This window comes from Thermobia domestica, chromosome 9, assembly GCF_964235325.1.
Source record: "Thermobia domestica chromosome 9, izTheDome1.hap1.1, whole genome shotgun sequence".
Taxonomy (NCBI): domain Eukaryota; kingdom Metazoa; phylum Arthropoda; class Insecta; order Zygentoma; family Lepismatidae; genus Thermobia; species Thermobia domestica.
This window is the reverse complement of record NC_137462.1, coordinates 141,352,905-141,377,726: the sequence shown is the minus strand read 5'-3', so window position 1 is coordinate 141,377,726 and position 24,822 is coordinate 141,352,905. Positions and strand designations below refer to the sequence as shown.

The 24,822-nt window shown below is 35.1% G+C and overlaps 1 protein-coding gene across 3 annotated transcripts in view; it reads right to left on the bottom strand.

Annotated features, from left to right (window-relative positions):
• Tip60 (Histone acetyltransferase Tip60) overlaps nucleotides 1-24,822 on the bottom strand; it is a 94,515-nt gene that overhangs the window by 56,118 nt on the left and 13,575 nt on the right. For 2 of the 3 annotated variants that reach the window (XM_081771909.1, XM_081771907.1), the window contains exons 2-5: nucleotides 21,479-21,536; nucleotides 16,716-16,784; nucleotides 9,986-10,218; nucleotides 7,420-7,524 (exon numbers count right to left, since the gene is read on the bottom strand). In XM_081771909.1, the coding sequence (XP_081628035.1) occupies nucleotides 7,420-7,524; nucleotides 9,986-10,218; nucleotides 16,716-16,784; nucleotides 21,479-21,536 (465 nt within the window). The remainder of the gene's footprint in view (nucleotides 1-7,419; nucleotides 7,525-9,985; nucleotides 10,219-16,715; nucleotides 16,785-21,478; nucleotides 21,537-24,822) is intronic. The other variant, XM_081771908.1, reaches the window with a different exon arrangement.

The window sequence follows — 24,822 nt, the reverse complement described above, 5'->3', positions numbered from 1 at the left end:
GTTTGAGGGATCGAGGAACGGTCAGCACATGCCGCTTGGTATTGTTTCAAAAGCCCCCTACTGCATTAGGTTTCTTCCACCCTCCTCGTCTTCTCCACTTCTGAAGGAAAGTTTACCATGACGATATTCGGGTTGAAGAATTCGTGAAAAAAGAAAAGTTCGTGACGATTAAAAAAAAAAAAAAAAAAAAGGATAGAATTCGCTTGCTTTGCGGAGCTGTGAATTTGGAAAGCTTAATGTTCGAGTTGAAGAATTCAAATCATACTCGAACCTGGCCATCTTGACTAATGTTTTCCATAGTTCTACCAGGGAATGAAGGGACGGTACCCTGTCCGCAAGCTACAATAACCAATTGACGGGACGTGTAACTCCACAAAAGAAGGACGAGTGAAAAAGCCTGAATAATCCATAAACAAAAAGTTTTACTATTTTAAATATATGAATGCACTAAAAGGAGCCATTTCTTTTTCATTTTCCATTATGCCATCAGTAAACAACAAAAAAGCGCTTTTTAAATTCTACTTTAAAATTCAACAACGAAGCCAAAGGGCCTGACTAACGATTTTCCAGGGATTCACTCAGTCTCATTAGGAGATGGCGGGATGGTAACTTACTAATAATAAGGCCATGGTACTTCCGTCCTTTTTCTGCCCATGAATCATAGTAGCCATTGATGATAACACAGCTAAACTAATTTTCTTGAGGCCATAGGCACCCATACGGTTCTCCTTCGTAGCATGTAAAGCTTTACATGAATCGCAATAAGGAAGTACTGTATACAGAACTTGAGTTTTTTAATTGTACAAATAGAACTGTACAGCATTAAGACTTTATATATATAGGCCTGATGGAGGTGTTCCCTGATCTGTATTTATTTATTTATTTATTTATTTATGTATTTACTAGCTGAAATTCCACGACCGAATAGGTTTATAGAAAGTATTTGAACCCTTTTCTCCTTAGGATACACATTACAATGAAAGTGGAATGATAAATCTGTAATGTCCCCCATTTTCACCCCGTCAACTTCTCATGCCAATGGGGAATGAATTTGGACTTAAACGGGGTCGAGAGTACTGTTGATGACGAGACGAGAAGTACTTTTTTTGAATTCGAGACGAGGAATTTCTTGAGACTCGTAGGCAGCAGTAGTTAACCCGTCTTTAGACCCCAAGCATTACTTTAGAGCTCTCTCGTGACTAAGCGGTAAATGTATGCGCCTTTGGCGTGCAAGACCCAGATTTGATCCCGGCGGGAGCTCATGTGGTACGGATTCCACAATAAGCTCTAGGTACACGTCTCATATGGCTTTGCTGCTGAAAGGGACGCTAAAGTCCAAATTAAATCAAACCAAACACTGCTTTTGTGTTATATGAATAGTAGTATTAAAAACTATAAATTGATAAAGTGATTCTACGAACACAATGAAGAGCGTATCAATGTTTAAAGATACGGTACGCATGTCATTACACATTACACTACAATATCAAATTTATTTTCTCTATTTGTGGCCTCTCGTGATACGGAATGATTCTAATGAAATTAAGAATAAAATCAGGATATATTGTACATAAATTTACAAACCGAGACAAGACGAGAAATGTTTTTCTCGAGAATTGAGACGAGAAAAAATTCTTCGAGAATCAAAGCGAGATTTCTAGAAAACTTATGAGACTAGACAAGAAAACGTTATTTTCTCGTCTCTTCTCGACTCGTTTCGTGCTTTGGGGCAGCGGTGGCTCAGTGGTAGAGCGTTCACTTCTGGTGCATGGGGTTCTGGGTTCAAACCCTGCTCCTGCCAAGTGAACTTTGTAGTGGATAAACACCGTGTACGTGGGTTTCCTGGGGGTGCTCCCGTTTCCTTCCACTTTCTTCATTCCATCATTTCATTCATTTCTCATCATCACCGTCTTCTTTAGCCTAGCAGGCATAAACGTAGAAAGTAAAACTCAAAGCTTTCATTTCATTTCATTTTTTCGTTTCGTGATCAACACTAATTGGATGTGTCAGTAGTCACCTCACAATCAGTTACCCCTACATGTCACCTCTTCTTACCCTCACTTCTGACTCACATGCGAATGGGAAATGAATTTGGACTGACGGGGACGTCACTATTCATCTCAGCGACCGCGAAAGCTATGTATTAGACAACAATATCAGTAGTTTTCGACTATCTTTATATTACCTCCCCCCCCTTTTTTTTTTGGAAAAAAAGATCCCCGCTGCCCCACTTTAATCAAAGCAAGTAATATTTTAATTATTGGGCTCAGTAGTTATTGCATGATTTGATTTTTTTGTATAAAATATGAATCCCACTCCTCTTAAAATGTGTAATTTATTCAACTTAATATCATACAAACTGAAGGTTGACAATCATGCTACGTATCATTTTAATTCATTCAGTAGTTATTGCATGATATGATTTTTCGTATAAGGTATGATCCCCCTTTCCGCTAGCAGTTTAATTAATTTAACATAATATGAACTGTGGGGTGCCTAAAGTTGATAATGATGTCAAGAATAATTTTAATTGGTTCAGTAGTTATTGTATGATGTAACTTATATACGCATTTATATGCTAATCAATCTTGGAGCTTTATGTCCCATGGTTATGCCGGCTAGGCTAAAGGAGACGGTGATGATGATAAATTAATGAAATGATGGAATGAAGAAGTGGGAGGAAACGGGAGAACCCCCAGGAAACCCACGCACACGGTGTCTGTCCACCACAAGGTTCACTTGGCGGGGGCTGGGATCGAACCCGGGACTCCAAGCACCAGAGGTGAACGCTCTACCACTGAGCCACCGCGGCCCCTTTTATATGTTAGACTTATTTATTTATTGAGCAGCACATAGAAGTCTGTTCGATTCGAAAGTAAAAAAAAAAAAAAAAAAAAAAAAAGGAAGGAAAAGAAAAAATCGGAGAATGTAAAAAGAAACAGAAACAAAGGACATACGAAGAAACAATATTATATGTGAAGGGAGTAAAAGAATCTTTTCACCTATAGTAGCAGTTTCTTCAATGGAGTAAAACAGACTGACGCGGTTGGTAACACTAGCGTCAAACTAGCGGCTGCAATTTCCCTCCGTACGTGGTAAGAAATGTCAGAGACCATCTCTTACTGGAGTCTGTATTATAGAATTGCCAGTTTTCTACACAATAAATTCTCCAAACACGTGACACAAGATGAAAACCACTCCGCAATCATGAAATCTGCCAAAACTTCAGGAAACGAAAACACCTTTGCAGCCTTCGTTGAACAGAGTAATTTGTGAACAAGAAAGCTTCTGTTTGCATGTATTTCTTCACAGGATCTTGAGGATTTTCCTAGAATGACCGAAGAAGATTTGAAACTATTGTTTTGTGGATCCTTCCAATATAAACAGGCGATATGTTATTTGGGTGACATGTTGGATGAAGGATTTAGGATTTCGATTTCTGAGCTTTCGGCATCTACGGTCATTTAGCCCATCACGTTTGAGGGATGATGTCCCTCGTCAAGCACACTATCCGTGGAAAGGGAAGGAAGAAGCGGCCTGGGACCTATAAGTGAGGTACCATCCCGGCATTTGTCTAGTGTGAAGGAGGAAAAGCGATTAAAACTTCATTCAGGATGGCTACCCTGAAAAAGCTTTTTACATTTTTTCGACCTAGTGGCCCCATCGGGAATCGAACACGGGACCAGATGTTGGATGAAGCAGGTAATATTAGTATGCAGTATGTTAAAGACAACGACAAGATATTGAAAACACAATGCATTTAAGACATACGCAAAGCAAGATGTACAGCACAGAAGGTTACAGAAGTGACATTAGGTATTGTTACGACTCTGCAAATGGTTTGCGAACAGTTTGTTCTTGGCTCCCATGTTGCAGCCATTATTTATTACCTTAGTTATGGAAGATATTTGTCAAGGGTCCCAAAACCAGCACAAATATTGAGCAAAATATTAGATCACGACATTTGTGTGGTCATAAATGAAAACAGTGACGAGGACTGAAGTATATGTTACAATGTTCCTTTCATCCTTATTTGTTTTACACATTGAAATATTTGTACTTCTTATACGTAACTTATTTTCCGTTTGCATTATGTTTTCTTCTATTTCTTGGACAAAACGTACCTTTTATTCAAATGTTGAAGTATCCCACTACTCTTTGACTTGTGGAACGCAAGAAGACAATAGGTATCTCTGAAATATACTGTATAATAACATCTTTTGACAAACTACTAACCTTCTTGTCCCTCTTACCAGGACCTGTGAGAGACACTACAACAAAGTCTGCATTACATTATATTGTTGTTGATGGTTATTCTCTTTCCAGCTGAGGTTATTTCACTTTGATTGTACACTGTAGGTATAGGTAACACTGATTTTTAAAAATATATGAACACTCACATTGGAATTTCAGGTATCCTCAAATGAGGTACCTACGGGGGTCTAATGGCAATTTTAACCTCATATTCATGTTCAGGCTGATTGATTTATATGAAATAAACACCAATATCAGTATTAACAAAAAATTGACTACTTACCAATGAATCCTCCCTTGAAAAATTTAAAGGTTTTAACGTTTCGGAACTCTCAACTGGTTCCTTCCTCAGTGGCAAGGTAAAAAGGATTAGACGCATACTTTGGATCTGGCAAGTGGCCTAACATAGACACCACGTTCTTTTTTTATTCAGTTCATTCTTTTTTCACTCTGCTCTGTTCTTCTTAGGATCTTTTTTGTTCGTTACTTTTATATAGTGGTATGTATTCCTGTTTTTACTCCTTTTTTCTCCTTTCCGTTTTAATCCTTTTTACCTTGCCACTGAGGAAGGAACCAGCTGAGAGTTTCGAAACGTCAAAACCTTTAAATTTTTCAAGGGAGAATTCACTGGTAAGTAGCCAATTTTTTGTTAATTTTGATTATCCCCCATGCGCCCATGTAATTATAACCAATATCAGTAGTTTCACTTCCGCCCAAAATGGGGATGGGGACGCCACAGGAGCTCAAATAGGCCTCAGTGAGTTTGGCGCTTTTCAGGTGTGATTTCCCATTCATTCACATAGCAAATAATGCAAAAGCTAAATCAATAAGTATTCTTTTTGCAACTGCCTCCTTATATATGTGGTATGGTTGGTTTTGGCCAATTTTGACCATGGCGTACCCGTGATACAATTTTGGAAAAAATATATGCGATTCTAGGGTTAAAGCGACATCTAAAATTTATTTTTTCGTAATTGTGTTCGCGGACCATCATACGTGAAAAAGAGCTCAAAATATTCAATCGATTTTTTCGGGGGGAAAAACTGTCAGGGGGAGCTATTAAATTTTTCAAGCCCTTGTATACACCTATACATACATTCAAGTTTGAACAAAATCGATACAGTCATTTTTGAGAAATAAACTAATTCCACTTTCCCCATTTTGCGCCATTTCTCATGAACCAATCAGAGTTGAGGTTTGAAACGTGAGAGATTAATGTATCTTGGGGATACCTATATATCACCTACTTGTCGTCCCAAGATCCATTTGGGGTCATTTCACTATACTTATCCACCCACGTCCTTTATGTACTATACTTATCCACCCAGTGAAGGAGTGAAAGATAACAAGCTAAAAATATTCAGTATAAGGTGCACTTGAAGATCGTTTTCAAGGGGTGCCGAAAGCGTGGGGTAAACTTTGGAGGTAAATATCTCTAGAATTATTAGCTACTGAGATGAGGCGGAATGTTATCGTCTTAGACTTGTAATCTGCTCTATCCAAAAAGATTCAGAATCTTTTAATGGCAGCGCAAAGAATTCCTCCACTGGAAGTGAGGGATTCTCGGATAGGATATTCCGTTAGGAAAAGTAGGTCCGATTCATAACGTATGGAATAATATTCCAGCAAGTAACAAAAATCCATTAACAGAAAATCGATATCCCGAATAGAATCAAGGTAACGAAGGATTTTTGATGTGCGTGGTTACATAACTACAGCAAGGAATAAGTGTAATGGATAAAATTTAATTAAATAAAATCTTCAATTTAATGATCTACGATTTTGCCCTGTAGACTAGAGAGGAGTGTTGGTGGTTAATTATATTTAACGATTTTGAAAAAAAATTATGCAATGAAGATGTAGGAGTATCCCCCGCAAAAGAAAATATATATGATGTCCTCTACCACAGAATAATTTGGTCTGGGATCTAAAGTGGGACTTGTTTCAGTAGAGGTAAATGCTTTACCACTGTGTTACCACACATCACTTCCTCTTCCTCCCCTGTAGCAGCAGACAAGAGTATTGACAACGCATAGGAAGTAATGATACATGTAACAAAACAGGTTATCTAAGTTGAAAATGGTTGTGTTAAGGAGCTAGTTACCTGCCATCATGACTACTGTAGGTAAGTTTATTTTACATATCTACAGTAGTCATGATGGCGGACTATTGTGTGTCTGAGCTGGCAGACATGCACGTCATTCACGGAGAAGCACGAGATATAATCGGGAAGTGAGGCGCCTGCATGGCGAACGGTTCTCAATTAAGATGTCTTCGTTACATTTATTTTTTCAACAACTTGTTGTTGGCCTTTGACAGAACACAAGAACATGAACGACCTCGTATACTAGGCCACTAAAAGACACTGATATATATACGAGGTTACAAGTCTAAGACGATAACATGCCTCAGCTCAATAGCTAGTAGTTTTGGAGATATTCACTTCCGAAGTTCATTTTCCCGCGCTTTCGGTACCCTTAATTTTGAAACTAAGGGATGTTCATTAGAATTTTTTTTCTTGTTTCTATGAGTAGATTCAGCTTCCAAGAATTGTAAATGACCTTTAGATTCATCCTGTATATGCGACAAATGACAGGACATAGACATGTTAAATAACAATTTTTGTATTGAGAGAGATCGATGATAACGTTATTGTTTCTTTAGTTTTATGACAATGACTTGATTTATATATATATATAAATTTTATAAATGAAATTTTGTCTGGAATCTGTATATGTGTTGTCTAAATAAAGTACAAAGAAACTTACGTGAACTTTGATATTTAAAAGCAGATTGTAGAAGCATTGAGAAGTTTTATAATATTCTCACCTTGTAATATGTATGCTATAGTATCAGTAAGTAAATACTACGCATTACTACCTCTTTGTCTTCAGATACTTCATATTTTAACTTTACTTTCACAATTTCACATTGTTTTTACAATACATACTAATTTTATTCTTTTCAAGTAACAGATTAATAATATACTTATCTTCATTATTTAAAAAAAATCTACTTTCATAATTTATTCAACGTTCTTATAATTAAAGCCTTAATTCAACCTTTGTCCCAGCATGCCCTTATTACTATATATAAAAAAAAGAAAAAGAAAGAAAGAACACGTAAGATATATCCTACGCATAAACACTTCTGAATCTATTATACCTTCTTTGGGAGTCCACCGCAGTCTGATGGCTGCGGTTCTCGTCTTGAACGAACGGGTTCTCGTGTATGATTTTCACTGGTAGGTATTGGTGGATCGAATTTCACCTAAAATTACAGGTTCCGTGCCGATTAGCCTTTCAACTAAAAGTGGAAGTTAATGTACAAACCAACACCACATTATTTTCTTTTATACCATTTACTATTTATGACTTTTAACTACAAAGATAATAATTTTAAGATTCTATCCACTTCATTTCTTAGCTTTCACACCAAAACACAAGCAAAAAAGTACAGAGAAGGATGGACTAATAAAAAGATAAAATATCTTTTACTCTCAATACTGACATGCAATTATTCGACGAAAGAAAGACAAACAGAACATTACATATCTGATAGACATTTATTATTAACGTTATTAGTTCATGAAATCATTCTAAAATAATAACCCCTCTTTTTAAATTAATGTATAGTATTTTGGAAAATAATAAATTAGCCTACTTAAGTACAGAGATCGGGCATAGCTTTTACGTAACTGACATTGAATTTTAACTTACCTTTGCTCATGTATTTACTACTCTTTCTTTTGATTCAAATGTTTGAAACGATTCTTTAAAATATCGAGACTAGTAGTTATCAAGTGCTAACAGCATTGTTACAACAACAAACGTACTGAAAAAGTTGAACCTAGAGATATTTACTCTTACTCTTGGTTACATTTACTCTTACTGAGTTATTCATGAAGTCGGCCACGACATTAGGTTTACTCCTAAATTTGAGAGTTTGAGCCTAAAATTATATGTAATATCCATTTGCCCCTCACAAATCTAAGTACAAACATCACGCGCGCTTCTATTTACCACTGAAGAATTTACAATTATCACTGTTTTCCATCACCAAAGCTAGCTACTTAAATTGATTCATTAGTATAATGAGCCGGAGAATATATTAGATTCGTGTTGTTACATTAATAAAATGGATGCTTAACAAGAAGTGTCACGATTTATTGAGATATAATACATTTCTTTGAACACAAGTCAGTTTTCCTCAGTCAGCGAAACTTTGTGCTATAAATGCTTCGCACATCCTAAATTCGTCTCTAAATAACTTCATTTGCAGATTAGGGACATTAACTTGCTAAGTGTTAAAACAAATTGTTTATCTGAGACCAAATTGAGTAAGCAGTTTTCTTCCTTCTATTACACTAACTGAAATTACTTCACTTGAGTTGAGAATATAATACTGGTGGTTCTTTAACAAAGTATTATGTTGAAAGCACTGCGAAGAAATAAGCAAAAAATATAATATATCTACACTGTTAATACAACCACTCCCACCTCAGTGAAAGTGCTCAGCTTATTCTTTTATCAACGTTACCAACTTATCTAACTCTGCACATCTATAATCGAATCTCACATATGATGAGCATCTCCACGAGTGTGGGGTTATGTCAATAGTATAAATATCTTAAATGTTTACTTGATTCTGCGCAGTGCTTTGTGGAAGATTCACCCAAATTACATTCTCAAGTGAGGGAATTTCAGCTAGCGTAATGGAAGGAAATGAACACCTTCTTCAACTTTGTTCTTCGAAAACAATTTGTTTACGTATTCAGCAGATTAGTGCTTTTAGTCCGTTAACTGAAAAGAAGATAGTGACATATGAATTTAGGAAGTGAGAAGCACTTAGTACGAGGTTTAGCCAACTGACGAAGGTGATAAAGTTCACTGAAACTACTGGATCTCAATAAATCATGAAGGATTTTGATAAGAATCTATTTTATTAACTGATACACTGGTGTTGAATAATTTATTGATGTTGGATCCTTTAACTAAATAATAAGGAGAAATGTGTTACAGTGAATAGTGCACAAGTATGATAATGCTTATATTATATTTTAACTCTTTTTCTATGTTAGAATGAGTACGTATTCTTCCTATAACAGAGGTTCTTATATAACATCATATTATTATTATAGGACTATGAGACTAATCTATTATCCCAATTTGCTGTTACAAATAAATAAATAAATAAATAAATAAATAAAACATTGTTCCAGTCGTATATCCCTGCGATACTGCTGTTGCTTATTGCTTAATTTTAAACAGATATAAATTACTTAACTAGCTCTGATGAGGAAGAATTAGTACTTTCGAAACTTCAGGACTTAAAAATAAAATAAAAACAAGTTCTTGATGCAAACCAAAACCAACTAATTTTTACTATTGGAAATCTGTTTAGCCACACATTTCAGATTTACTTTATTTTCTAACAACTAAAATACTGTGTGGAATTTGTTTGCCCAGTATAGGAACGAGCTTACAAATTTGCTATGACTGTTCCCTTGGACTATCCCTTCCTTATTAAATCTGTTTTCTAGGTCAATAAAATTAAGCTTCAAAAGAAGTTATAAATTAATTTACTTATGTTCAACATGGAATCGTTGAAATTCTTTCCTTCCTTCTCTGCACAGAACTAATGCATTCCGAAAATGCAGGGGAAGAGGTTTCAAAGATATACGTTCTCATATTGACTCAAAAGTTTATTGATCTTTTAATATATTTCTTACCTCATTTTCTACAGGTGGACCTTTCCTTTTTCGTGCTATTCTTTTCTGTAACGCTGCGGCTAGAACAGCACTTCCATTCACGAGCTCTTGTGCAACAGGAGACGAAGGGCGGGAAGTATTTGCTACTTTCTTCGGTGTACTTACACCAGTTCCAGGGCCCTCCCTTCGAGGAAACTGTACTTTACGAGTATCCAAACGCTCATCGGACACCCATTCATCCAATCGCTTATTAACTAAATAAAAAGGAAATGAGTGACGATTATTACATAAAAATGTTAAAAATTGATTGAAACTAAATATGCAATTGTTACGAAAAACTATAAATGAAAAGGGTTAATCTGCAAAGGTAGAAAATATCTCAAATAAAATAAAATAATTCTTAATTTAACTTCTGTATTCGATACAGAGTAAGATGAATGATAAATGCACGTGAATGACTGAAATAGTAAACGGAAAGAACAGACCAGGAGAAAAATGAAAAAGCCCACGAAAACCTACAAACAAAATGTTACCAACAATGAGCTTCTAATATTAGGAAAATTCCACTCAAGTTAAACAATCTACCAATCGAGCCACTATGCCTTATCCTCGCCCCAACGAAATTTTCTAAAAAGTAAGCAAGTGCACTAGAATCTGTATGTCAGTATTTGGAGTATAAAAACGTAAAGAAAGCAGAAACTTCCGTTTACTTCTAAATGCCTTATACGTATATTTATATTTATATTTATAATGACTTGACGATATGCTTTCCAGTCTTTTTTTCTACAAATTAATGTAAGTAGTTGCCGCACCAAAGCTTTCGGCTAGGTGTACACTATAGGTTAAAATCGTGCTTAATTTAATTATTTACATTTAACATTCTTTTTCAGTTTACCCATTAACAAATATTAATACTCAAATCTAAATAGTGTTACAGCCCTTGTTCTAACAATAAACAGCAACGCACGCTCGTGTTCAGTATCGTCACTATCCAGTTTAAAATAATTAAGTTGAAACAATACAGTTTAAGTTGGAAATAAATCGTCACAATACATTACTGAAGAGATACAAAATACTAATACTCGAATCTAAGTACAATTTACGGCCCTTGTCTTATACTGAAATAATTAAATTAAAACATGAGACTTTTAAAGTTGTAACTAAATTCTCACAATAGTTTTAAATCGGCAAATTTCTTGCACGCTAGCGACAGCTATTCGTGTCAGGCAGTGTAGGTAGCGATATCTATTAGTGTGACTTCTACTCCACAGACTGACATGCTTCACTTTTATAATTGGGATATATGCTTATCGTTCTTTACCTATCGTATCTGATGCTATTGTTTCTACAATTTCATATTTAGAAATGTCTAAATATCATTATTATGATATATATCACAACCATATGAATAAATCATAAATAAGAAAAGTGAAACATAAATTTTAAAACTAATTACAGTGAAACCTGTCTTTAGCGGAATCGAGCGGGACTTGCAAAAATTTCCGTTAAAGTCAGGTTTCCGCTTAGTGGAGGTAGACCTTTCCTTTTTTTTAAAAAAAAAAAAAAAAATACATGCTTATAAAGGGGCATGCTTATATACTGAGAAAACATATTGTTGTACGTACATTGTTCGATTACAGTGCTTCTTTCTTCTACGAATAAATACACAAAAAATTAAAATGAATACAAAATATACTATGCAAACGTTTTCTTTATTTTTCTAATAGCCAAGCAGGGTTCTCTGTGTACATTGCTGCTTGGCTGCTTGACTTTCCGCATACACTTTAGCCTGAGAAATTATACTAAGTGAATCAGAATCATTTTTCCGTAAGGCAAATTTTTGCAGTTCCTTTAAACTTCTGAGAGCATCTTGATATGTATTTATTCTACACTCTTCTTCGAACTCGGTATCGTATTCCTCTTCTTCCTCTATCTCGTTTTCTTCTTTCCGACATTCCGTATGATTTTTGATTAAGTTGCGGGGATTAAGGACAATTTGTGGGGGTGAATATGAGTAGTGATTGGGGAAGGTCTACACTGTCCAGAAATATTTAACAAAAGAACGAACATTTTATCGCAGACAGTATAATGTATATGTCTCACAAAATGTCTAAACATCTTCTAAACGCTGTAGTCCGGAACTCAGAATTTTCCGTTAAATGTTTATTTTTCTTTCCGTTGTCCGCGTAACACAGTTTCCGCTCAATAAAGGGACTTTTTACACGTTTTGTTCTCCAAAATTCATGGGACCGTGAAATATTTCCGTTTAAGACAGTTTTCCGTTTAATAAAAGGTCCGTTGAAGACAGGTTTTACTGTATTATGAAATAAACTATGAAGAAAAAAATTCAAACGTTCAAGAAAGGTATAATCAGCATTTTTTACTATTAATGGATAAAGTTAGTCTCTAATTCATTGTGAGTACGCAAAACTACAATTGTTTGAAGTGTTTACTTCAAAAATTTCCTAATTACAGTTTTTACAACCTAAGAAAGAACGTGATAAATTGCCTCTGATGAAAAATGTTTTTCTGGAGCACAAAAGTATCAACGAAACTCTAGAAAGAACTTCATACACATTACAATTTATAATGACATAATTATTAAGACATACTTTTCAATCGAAGAAAGAGACTTTTAGCGGCAAGGAATTATAATGTTAAAGAGAACCCATTTATATTAAAAGAGAAACAAAGCAAAAGAAAGAAAAAAAAAATATGGTAACTGCCATCACACAAAATAGGAAATATTATCGATATTTATGACCCCACTGAAAACATTATTCTAAGTAAAATACTGGTATAACTAAGTGCATGATTAAAGTACAACTTAAGTAACATATTAAGGGATTAATAATAATAATAACAGAATAAGGATTTTAGGGCTATCTAAATATTTAAGGTGCAGTATGAAAGAATTTAAATAGTAACACTTTCATATAAGCCTTGAGAGGAACACATACTAGGCTATTTTACGAACAGAGGAAAATTTACACTTTTAATTATTTAAAAAAAAATGATGAGTAGTTCACAATTACTTAATTCTGAGTGCTTTTGGCGATGCATTTTTTAAATCAATATTGAGAACTTACCTTAGATTGCGTCATATTTTTTCCCCCTGTACTGTTTCAATAGTTACTAATACTACCTTTGTTAACACAACTGTGCTACAAAAATTACTACTTTACAACAACTTCTGGATCATATAAATTTCTTGAAGTTTGAGGTTTCATGTATTGCGACCATATGCAATACTGAGGTTATGAAGGACGGAAACTACTATTAACCTTTGCTCCAAACCACAACCGGGCCCTGAATATGGTGTTCATCATGCAACATAACCAGCATAGTATAGGTTGTTTCCCACCACACTATCTCGTCTTCAAGAAAGCTAGATTGCAGGACAACGTTACCGGCCCTGACAAATTTCTTGAAGATAATGTTACACTTATTGTTGAAGGCATATGAAAACATTAGAAACTGGATATATATAAAGTGTTTGCAAACAAACACAAAGAATTGTTCGTTAGTTGGCTGTTAACAAACTAAAATAATGAGTAGTTGATCTGAAGTGTGATACATTCGTCGTCATTATAGTAAATAGCTCTTCTATTTTTTCTTGCCAGGTCTAGTTGGTGATGGATAAGAACTGGATGATAAGCAAATCGTAGAAAAAGAATCTCTTCCTTCTTCTTCGAGGCTTTTATGAAACTGAATGGCTGCCTTGATGCGAATTATGAAAAACTTATCTGTATGTGGTATTTTATGGTGTAATAAAAATTGAGTCACGTTAAAATTTTTATTTATGATACTGTTTCATTGTTTGTTTGCATGTAAGAAGATTAAAAACCTTGCTTCTAGATTTTTAAATTCAACTTTATGTAGCCTTGCGCTTGTCTAGGTGTTTTCTTAAGAAGTAAATCAATGAATTCTTAAGTAGCTCAATAGTGTTGACAAAGACAGTAATAATTGCTTGTAGTTCTCTATAGGTAAAGATACAATAGAAATTAGAATAAAAACGGGTGCCAGTGATTTATACACGAAGCAAAATTAGAAATGAAGTGACAGTTTTAAACTACGTGGAAATTTGTGCTGAGAAAGGATGTTACGTCACGAGATCATTATGGTAACTGAGAGAGGGGGCCAATCATAAACGTCGTGGTGGTACTTACAAATGGAAGGTTTTTGTAGAGAGGAACAACAATATTACAATGCTGCATCTTTGTAACATGTTCACAAATGGTTCTCAGCCGACGTGGGAGGACAAAGGACTCGTCATAGTGTAGTAACAGTGCAAGACGTGCTGTTTTAAATGTCAGTTCGTTTCTTAATTTGCTCCGAGTATAATTACTGCTCTATATAGTTTCTCACCAGACCATGCACATATATTTTCACACTTGAGGTCAATGTTCAACAAACTTACCCACTTGAACTGTGCCTCAACTTACTTCTGTTGTCCTGAGATAAGTCTGTGGCGGTTTTCACCCTGATTGTATGTATATTTGATATTCAAGTTTTTTTTTTATGTTTGTGTTTATGTTTTTTTTTTTTTTAATGTTTTTATGTACCGAAATAGAACCAAGGTTTCCGGCTTACTGTAACAGTGCGCTAACCACTGCGCTAGCTAGTTTACTTCGTGACCAGCCAAATTTTATCTCTTCAGGTTGGAGCTTAACTTTTCATACCACATGGGTTATACCGCACTCCTGTTGTACTATACTAATTTTCACAAGTTATTTAAAAATGAAACAGTATCGGAGTAACTAATATTCTGGCTGAATTAAGCCATTTCTTGAGGTAGATCCCTACTTCTCAAAAAACCCACAAATCTTAGTCGCCAATTCTGAAACGCTCTGTTTCTTAAAAAAAAAAAAAAAATCGTTTTATAAATCCCAAGTGGATGAAGCCAAATTTTAAATACACATTAAAAAATTAAATATAGCAAAGTTTGTCTAACCCAAAACGCGCAACTAACCCATGCACGAAAAGAAAACTTCAGATTCTTTCTAAAGTAGTATACCAGTCATGAGATCCAGCAAATTGTTCATTTCGCCGTTACACTTACACAGAAGGGAGAATCTTTTAGAAAAAGTATCCGGTACATAAGTTTGTCTTTTCGCATAAGAAATTTATCTGCTATTACAATGGAAGGGTCTCTGGCACAACTTCGCGCTGAAGAATATGACATAATCTTATTTATTGCCAAGAAGACTTTCGCTTTTAACTTAACTTCTGAAATAACACAAAAACTTAAAATCAGAACGAACTTGGAATTGAAACTATGTCTTTAACTTTTGACGATCCAGGTTTAGAAATATTATCCAGCAGCTTTTCTGCCAGAGAACATTTAGTCTGTGACGCTAATTTATCAACTTTTTTGAAAGGAAGAACGCTTGCTTTTTTACAGCGAAATGCTGCTGACAACTCAAGATGCTTCTTGCCTTCACTGTAAATTTTCACTGCATCTATAACTGTTAAAAATATCAAAAGCTGCTGAACAGAATCTACCAAATAGACTAGCACCTTAATTTTGGGACTTTTCCGTGTGGAAGACACTTTGTTTTATACTTTTTCGACCGAGTGTCCCCACCAGGAATCGACCGCTCGCACCAAAGACGAGAGCATTAGCGATTATGTACGCGGGCCTACTAGAGAAAAGATAAGTGATCGTACGTACTCTACCAGATGGTGTTCATATTGCGGTGTCCACCAAGCGTCGTGAGGACAATTCGGGATCTACACGAAAGAAAGAAATAAGTGAACTCCGGATTACGAATTAACGGTGAAGGAACTGAAACGCTGACCACACAGCATAAGTATCACAAACCGCCTAGTAGGACCTAGCCCCCAAAAGGATGTTGCGCCAGAAGTGTAGTGTTCAAGAGAACTATCATTCTCCTCTCCTTAGTGATCGGTGACGAAGGTGAAGGTGTCACTCGTGTTACTCCAACCTTTGACGAAAGTACTTATATCCGAAGAATTCACGGAAAGATTATTATCATAATTTTTAAGACTTCCGTTTGTTTCATACGTTCTGTCACATCAAAATAATTTTCTTTACCTAATATTGACACTGATGACAGCAGTCAGCGAAGGTTAGACATATAATAATGACTGTTTGAACACCTGTAATGCTTTACATTTTGAGTTTACATATATGAGTACTCGTCAAGAGGTTTACAATCTAACATTTTTCACCCTCTGTCATTTAATTAAATTCGCACTTAAAGAGGGCGTGGTACAGGAGATATCGGTTTTTCCTCCGCTTACTACATAAGATTTATGTACCGTTATCCATGGAGAATAAGGTTAAAACGAATATGTTATTTCTCGGAGTCTTTTATCTTTCTATATACGTATCTTTCTATATATCTGTGTTCATCAATCTATGGGTGACGGGTACAATACCCAAATACAACAAAGTGGTTGTGGTACAGTTCAAGTGATCAAAGTTGGCGGTACATGGACCACTAGGGCGATAATGTATGACTAATATGGATAGGAAATAGATCCCACAGTAGTTATCGCGCTGGCATACTAAGATATTGGATTTAATTTTCGGCCTAATCTCATATTCTCATTTTTTGAATGTCAACTGATCGAAGCATTAATCGTTTTTGAAATTTAATCTCATTTTTCACTGTTAAAATAAATAAATATAAGATGAATTTTCGGATAATAAATATTCCAAAGGGTCACACTACCAATTAGGTGATAAGTTACTTGTCATCATATAATCAACAATGTTACTTACAGTCAACGAAATGTACATAGTAGTACTTCTGTCCTTTGACTTCTTTGATACTAACAATTTCAGCCAATGCTAAAAAAGAAAGAAAAAAACTGTTAATCACATTTTGTATATCAACAACAATAAAATATATAACATGATGATGTAATAAATTATTCACTTCATCATTGTCAAATGTCAGAAATCAATGTACATAAAGCTTGACAACACCAATATGTCACAAAGTAACCGATATTACAAGAAAAGTATTCCAATATGAGATCAAAATAAGGTACAGATACTGTATGTAGCCAAGTCAGAGACTGAACAGACATGAAAATAAAATCACTAGAAATAGGCCAAGTGTTGCAGAAAATAACTGGAGGTTTAACAGCAATACTGTAAAATAATTAAATAGACGAAGTATGAAGAAAAGGTTTGGATGAAGGAGTGGTCAAGACAGTTAGGTTAGTGCAGGTGAAGGATGTCAAAATAATAATAAAAAATAGCAGCAGCAATGAAGACCTTAACAATATTATCGCCCTGTTCTTATCATTATTATTAAAGAATAATGACAAAAACAATAATACCATAACTACTAGTACCATAATCATTATTATGGTAACAATAATCACTAATATTAACTAAATAAGGAATGGTAATCAGATGTTAATAAATAAGTTCACGAGTTTCTGGATGCTAATCAACCATGTATGCCACATAATGGAGGCTAAGATAGTACTATGAAGAGGTTTAAAATGGTTAATTTTTAGAAGCGACAGATTTTAAGCTTTCTCTGCACGATTCTGTTTATGGTGAAAAAAGAGAGGACTGCTCGAACTCCGTGCTTATAAGTGCTAACATTTTGACTTTATGGTAGAGCCTGTCTAGTTCTGGTGTGCCCTCAGAAAATATGCGAATCATATTTCAACTCAACCCCGCCGCCCTCTGACGGACGAAACCCTCCCTTTGCTTAAATGAATGATCTTAGCTGTGTTGCCAATTTGTCATTCAGTTATTCGGTCTTGACAGAAGATCGCAGGATCGTTAGGACTTAGAATAGCTAACAAGACAGAGCACAGCGAAGTCCGTGAAATAATTCATTGTGGCAACGCTTCCGCATCCATCAATTGAAAGATCTCGGCCGCAGCAACTTGTCCCTCCTCTTTCGAGGGAGGTACGGGAAAACACACATCGATAGTAGCGCCAGAAGGAGCACAGTTGAAATAGAAAGGCTCTAACTTCCATAGAAAAGCATAGTAGAACAGATGCATGTTCCACGTATAGAGAAGGTGTAAGGTAACAACCGGTGTACAAGGGAAGAATGATAACTTTTGAAGTGAAGGTCAATGGCTGTATTTTGTATGTCACGTTTTCAGGCGTCAATTCTTAAGTCTGACGTTCACATCTAGGGCAGTAATAACGTGGCTAGACCAGATAAATTAACAAGAAATTTACTATTCATGAAACCTAAGAACTATTTCACTGTAGTTATTTGTGGGTAAGACATGTGAAATCTAGGAAGACAATGACGAGGCCAGACCCGATGATTTTAAAAGGGTATTTACTGCTTAGATACAGCAGGTATTGTTCCAGTTTAGGCCGTACTTGGGTCCAGAATAAGAAGGTATATCTAAGAATTTTAAACATACAAGTTTAAACACTAAGTTTTATGGACGCAGAGATGAGAAGCTTTAGCAGGCATTCTATAAAATCGTTGGCGTTTTGCAAAGTATGGAACAATGTATTCCCATGCCTTTGAATTGAAGATAATTGTAGAAGGTAATGTTGGAGATTCATATTACGGACCAGGGGCGGCGACTTGGGGGGGGGGGGGCAAGAGGGAGCAGTTACCCCCACTTTTTTGAAGTGACCTTTCAATGTATATAGTTTCTTTTGGAAATGTAAAGTTTTTGTACGTGTTACTGGTTCATAGAAAAAATGGTGCCATATAATATTTGCCGTTGCGTGAATACGTATTGGTTATTTGTCTTCCTGTGGTGTTAATAAAACTCCAGGAATTGCAATTCAAAGCAATTAATATTGCAATTGCGTATTCTTTAAATGTCGTAGCATACGCTTGTAATATTTACTGTCTTTCATTTTCTAAGAGTGATAACATACATTTAATGGCATGTGTGAAATTTAAAACATAAGTTATTACTCCCCAGTTTCAATGTAACTTCTATAAAACAAGCCTCATTACTATGATTAATATTTGTCCTTTCTATTTATTTGTTTTGCAAATTTATTAAATAACCTGATCATACAGGTTTCTAGACAGAATTTCACGTGCATGAGCAAGGAATGAAATCTCTTCTTACTTTCGTTGTTTAAGGGTACAAAGGGCTAGTACCTACTTGCGTTGCTCTTGTCAATTTACTTAATAAAATATGAAATAGACCTACGATATACGGTATTTTAACTGAAAATGATCCTTTTAGATATACAATTTTTTGTCAGTGTTAGAAACAACCAGGAAAACTAACATTGATATACAAATATTAGATCATGTCTTGCCCCCCACTGTTCAGAACAAACTGAACTAACTGAACCAGAAATTGGACTATTGTCCATAACGGTAATTTAAGTACCTTTAATTATTTTGATGTTATAATTGAAAAGAAAGAAGACCGAAAACGATACGCAAAATGAATTACTATGTTCAAGGTGCTTTTAATGTTTGACCAAAGCAGAAAACACAAATATTAAGGAAACACTGTTTTATTTTTTCCTTCTTTTTTAAAAACTAATTTCTTGTAACAAGTTATAATATCCAAAGAGCATTATTTTGACAAATGAAACTAACCTTGCAGTAATATTTATCTCATCTCTCTTTGGTGCCCCTTCTTTTCTTACAACTGAAAGTAACCTGCAGTATTATTTACCGCATCTCTCTCTCTGGTGACCTATTCTTTCCTTACAACTGAAAGTAACCTGCAGTAATATTTACCTCATCTCTGTCTTTAGTGCCCTTTCTTCCTTTCCAAAAGGCAGAAATACACCATACTACATTTAATAGTAGTTTATAGCGCACTCTTAACTACTTACCAGATACACGTATCTAAACGCTAAAATTTTCCTATCGATAAGTTTGAAGTAAGACAACAACACTAACATATTTAACATAAAGCTATAACCGAAAAAAAATTAAATAAAATAAAACAGACGAGAGGAAAGGTAAATATTCAAAATATGTGCTTTGCACTATATTACGAAGTGACCTTTAGAATTCATTAAAACACTTACTCCCAAACTACCTAGGATTATTAACCGTAAACGCTTATCTACAAAAAGTTATTGTAGGGGCCGCGGTGGCTCAGTGGCAAAGCGTTCACCTCTGGTGCTTGGGGTCCCGGGTTTGATCCTAGTCTGTGTTGAATAAGGTCATAAATTTTGTCGAAACGTTCACGGTTGTTTGAGTGCTTCTGGGGTAAGTACTTTATTAATGAATGCTGAATAAGCATCCTATTAAATCAAGTAACCTTTATAGTTTTGAACTGGAATTTGGTTGGTAATACTGTAATTTCGCGGTTTCACACTCTTCTTCGGAGCACTAGACAAAGATGAGTTAGGAAATTTTAGGTGCTACAATTGGTGTAAAATATTAATATTCTAAATAGTTAAGTTTCTGAATCTTGTAGTTTTGAAACCTCCATGTTCCTGTTCTTCCTCGTTCAATGTTAAAAAAATGTCAAAACATGACATACAGATTTTCCTTACACAGACTATAAAATTGTATGAGGATCAATTTGTAGTAAAAGCTCCGTGCTGTAATAGTATTTTATGTAAATAAAGCTACTATTAATTGTAATCTACTCTTTGTTTAAATTTGCTCTTTCGTAGTAAGATCTGAACTTTTAATGTTAACCGAAAACTATAACCGAAAGGCTAATTTTATACAAACAGCGTCCAGTAAATGTCCGGATAACCTAAACACGAAATTTATTAAACTCAGTCCTATTTAAAAGTAAACAGTACACGTAGTAATGAAAGTTGCATGTGTAAGCTGTTTCCTTGCGCTATGTTACACAAAATTCCGTCGAATCAATTAACTCCAGTGAACGGCAAGCATGTGACAATGTAGGTTCTGATAAAAGAATGCCAAAACCTCTGAAATTCATAGTTGCTTCTCACGTATGTTTGGAGACCGTCCATCGACCGTTTATTAATGTACATGTTTACACGAAAATCCATGATGATGATCCTTGTGAAGGTCGGGCAAAAAGTATCCTTACGAATGAAGCAATACATAAACAGTGTCGAACAGATGATTTTTTGCAATCATCTAAAACAACTGGAACCCCATACACAGCAACGTACAGGATTGTCCTCTCGAACATTATAAGAGGAAACCATATATTGCAGCCAAAACTGTATTAATACTTACTTATTATACTGAGGTACTTCTACATTCGCCTTACAGTGCTTACTTGGCTGCGAGTGATTTTCACATTCTTGGTCCTCCGAAAGACATCTCTGAAGACAAAAGTTTCATATGAATGATGATGGATACAGGAGTTCTTCAATGATTCAGGGACCAATCAGCAGACTTCTATGCTGCCGTAATTCTGAACTTCGTACCCGGATGGGAAAAATATGTTCCGTAGCAAGGGATTACGCTAATAAAAAGTATAGATAATTTTAGTTCACCTCTCACACCTGTCTAGAAGTTGTCACATCGGGATGTTTATTCCATATCCCATAACATATACATAAATGATTTAATGTTGTATTTACGTCAGCACATTATTAAGTAACAAAGCAATCAGTCAAAAACTACTTACGCCAATCATCTCCTCCACGCATTCTCACTGGTAATCGACATCCTTCTACAAGGGATGCCTGGAAAAATGAAACACTATTAATATTACCATCAGTTACTCGAATATTTTATTTCATAATAGCATTATTACAAAAAATTCTATTTAAAATAAGTAATTAATGCATTTTTAAATACACATAGCGCTTACTTTGTTTAGCTGAATCTTAAGAGCTGTCCTGAATTGTTTCAGACACTTATTCTGTGGTCGTTTTCAACAAGTAAATCACACACAATATCAAATCACTTATTGAAAGTATCTTACACTGTTAGTGCAAAGGTTCTAAAAATTGGAAAAACTGGCCTCCAGAAACTATTTAATTTCGAAAAAAAAAAATCCTTTAGAGATTTCTTGATGAAAGTGTGGGAAAGTTAACAAATTTCCTGTAAGCCCAAAACAATGAACATGAAAAGCAAAAAACTACTTAAACCTATGTATATGTCACTATTAAAACGTATTGTGATAAACTAGAATTTAACGTCGACGTAGACCAGTTGTGTACAGACGACTTCAACTTTTACATATACTGTACTTTAACATAGATAAAGTCTTGAACGTTTTTGTTACGATTAACAACCACTAGTAAGTGGGAGTAAATATCCACAGTTTTATATATGCAAATTAGAACCTCTGCCTTATCTAACGGGGTAAAAATCCGTAGTGCGGACTCTTTCCCCATTTCCGTGATACATAGATAAATATTCCGCATATATATACTAACCTATGGCTAGCTGGGGGCTTCGCCCCCAGACCCCCCAGTCTGATCGGCCTACGGCCTCGCATTTCTTATCTATCTCCCTTCGCATCAACAGTGAATTTCGTGAACTTGCTCTTCATATTTCCTGAATCTGTCCGTCCGGGGGCTTTGCCCCCAGACACAGTCTTTTTTCGACCTACGGCCTCGCACCCCTTGAACCCATAATTCTATCGTTTCTTTTCCTATTTCAACTATCTAAAAGATAAGATTTTGTGTTCCAAGAAAACGTACATTTACATAGCATGGGAATTTCTTCATCTCCCTTTTGACCCCTAAAAAATTAAAAATATTCACTTTTGGCAATTTTCCTGGTCCCGGGAGGCTACAATCATGCCAAATTTCATTGTTCTAATCCTGCCGGAAGTGCCTAAACATTTTGGGGTGTAGAAGACGTCCCATATAAATAACATGGGAAAGATTTTTCGGTTCCCCATAAAACCACTCTACGGTCCGAAACTTTTATTTCTGATGATTCACTTAGGTAACGCTAACGAAAACGTACAAGCATACCGAATTTCAAGTTTTTATTTTAATTCTAAGTACCTAAAACATGAGATCATAGATCCGAAAAAAGTCCCTTTTAAATAACATGGGGAAATTTTCCTGTCGGTTAGTTCCGAAAAGCTACAATCATGCCAAATTTAGTCATTGTAGCCCTACAGGAAGTGTTCAACAATTTATGTCAGCTCATGTATATATATATATATATATATACCATACAATTGTGCAATCATACCGAAAACTTAAATTTCGTTTGAGAAAAGAAAGTTAAAATGAAAACAAATAACTAAGATCAATAGCAACGTTAAAATAAGAACAAGTCACAAAGACTAATCTTGAAACTTATCACATGTCCGATTCCTATAAACTGTATAAAGTGATATACTTGTTTGAAGAATTCTTTTATAGCAAAATACTACGTTTAAGCCTAACAGAAAGGTAATAAAAAGCTGCTGTCAGGATGCATGCACAAGCACTCAAAAAGTCAGTTAAAATACAGAAAAAAACAAAAAACAAAGATGAGTCTTAAAACTAATCATGTGTTTCCCTTCATAGAGAGATACAGCAACAATATGTCTATACACACTAACAGAAACATGATTTTTAAAAAAGTGCAATTATAATGAACACTTAAATTTCACTCTGAAAACCAAAGCTGGAATAAAAACAAGCCACTTATATCAGTCTTAAACTAACCATGTTTTTGTATCCAGTAGAACTACTGTGAATAGGCTTAGATAACTTCTCATAATAATCGTTTTACTGAAGAGTCTTTATCCGTTTTAGAAGATCGCATAATTTGTGGAGTTGTTTTGAAGAAAATACCAATACAGTCACCAATTTCAATTTCTGTAATCCCAGCCACGTATAGACAGAACGAAGTTCTCGTTTAGCCGTACACTTTGATCACGATGAAATCACATGGAATGTTGTCATTTTCTGATTCACTTCCAGATATGAAGATGGATTCAGCAATGCTTTCATGAAGGTATCATAATCCTGTGGAAGAAAACTAGATGGCAACAGAATACAATTTACCACAGAAACATTGATTGTTGCAACAGACGACTCTGAAGAGCAATTGCAAAGTCCAAGGAAGAAGTTCCCAGAATAGGCAAGTTCCGTTTAAAATACTCTTTTGAACGAAAGGTAATAGATCTCACATATCAGCCAGTATTTTATCTCATTAGAGCCCTGCGGAAGATGTTGGGAAGACTCAGAAGTAAAATTTCTATAGCAACTAAGTTGGTTACTAGAAGACTCTGGAAATATACGGAAAATTGAGACATGCTACGAGTTCTTTCACGCTCAGTTGCAGAAATACAAGACTGGGGCTTCTCCGAAAGGTATTCGTAAAAATAAATTGTTAAATGCAAGTGTCCAATTCCTGATCTTGATTTGTTACTGTACCTGTTACTGTACTGATTTACCTTCATCAGTAACAATGTTTCTGTCCAGTGGGCAGTGATGTAGACCAGATGAGGTTTATGGAGTCCAGATCCTCAAAATTAAGAAATGAAAAAACTGTGACTCCACGGCAAATAAAATATTAACTTCTAAAAGTGGTACGACTCAGACCCCCCCCCCCCCTCTTTCCCAATGAAATTTCCGGCTATGGGTCACCCAATGGAGCAATTCTTGTCATTCTGAATCTTTGAGTGGTTTTCTGTTATGGCTCTTATGCCTAATTAAATACACGAAAGACAATACAGTAGTTATGTGAAAAATACTAAGACTATGCTATTTGTTAAAAGGAAAAGAAACTGACAGTATGCACTAAAATCTGAACTACTTATTTTTAAAATAATATTTTATTATATCCATAAAATATGTGGCGCTGCAATCCATAAATCTCAAGACCTATTAACTTTTAGCTTAATAATGCTAAATGTTAGTATAATGCTAACGTAAAAGAGGACTCAAAAACATAGAACAAAACTAATCAGGAAAAAAAAAAAAAAAGGTTTAAAAATAAGCAACGAAAATGTGAGTTAAAAGATATGAGATTTTTACCCCATACCGCCAGGTTTTAAGAAGTTTCTAATTACTG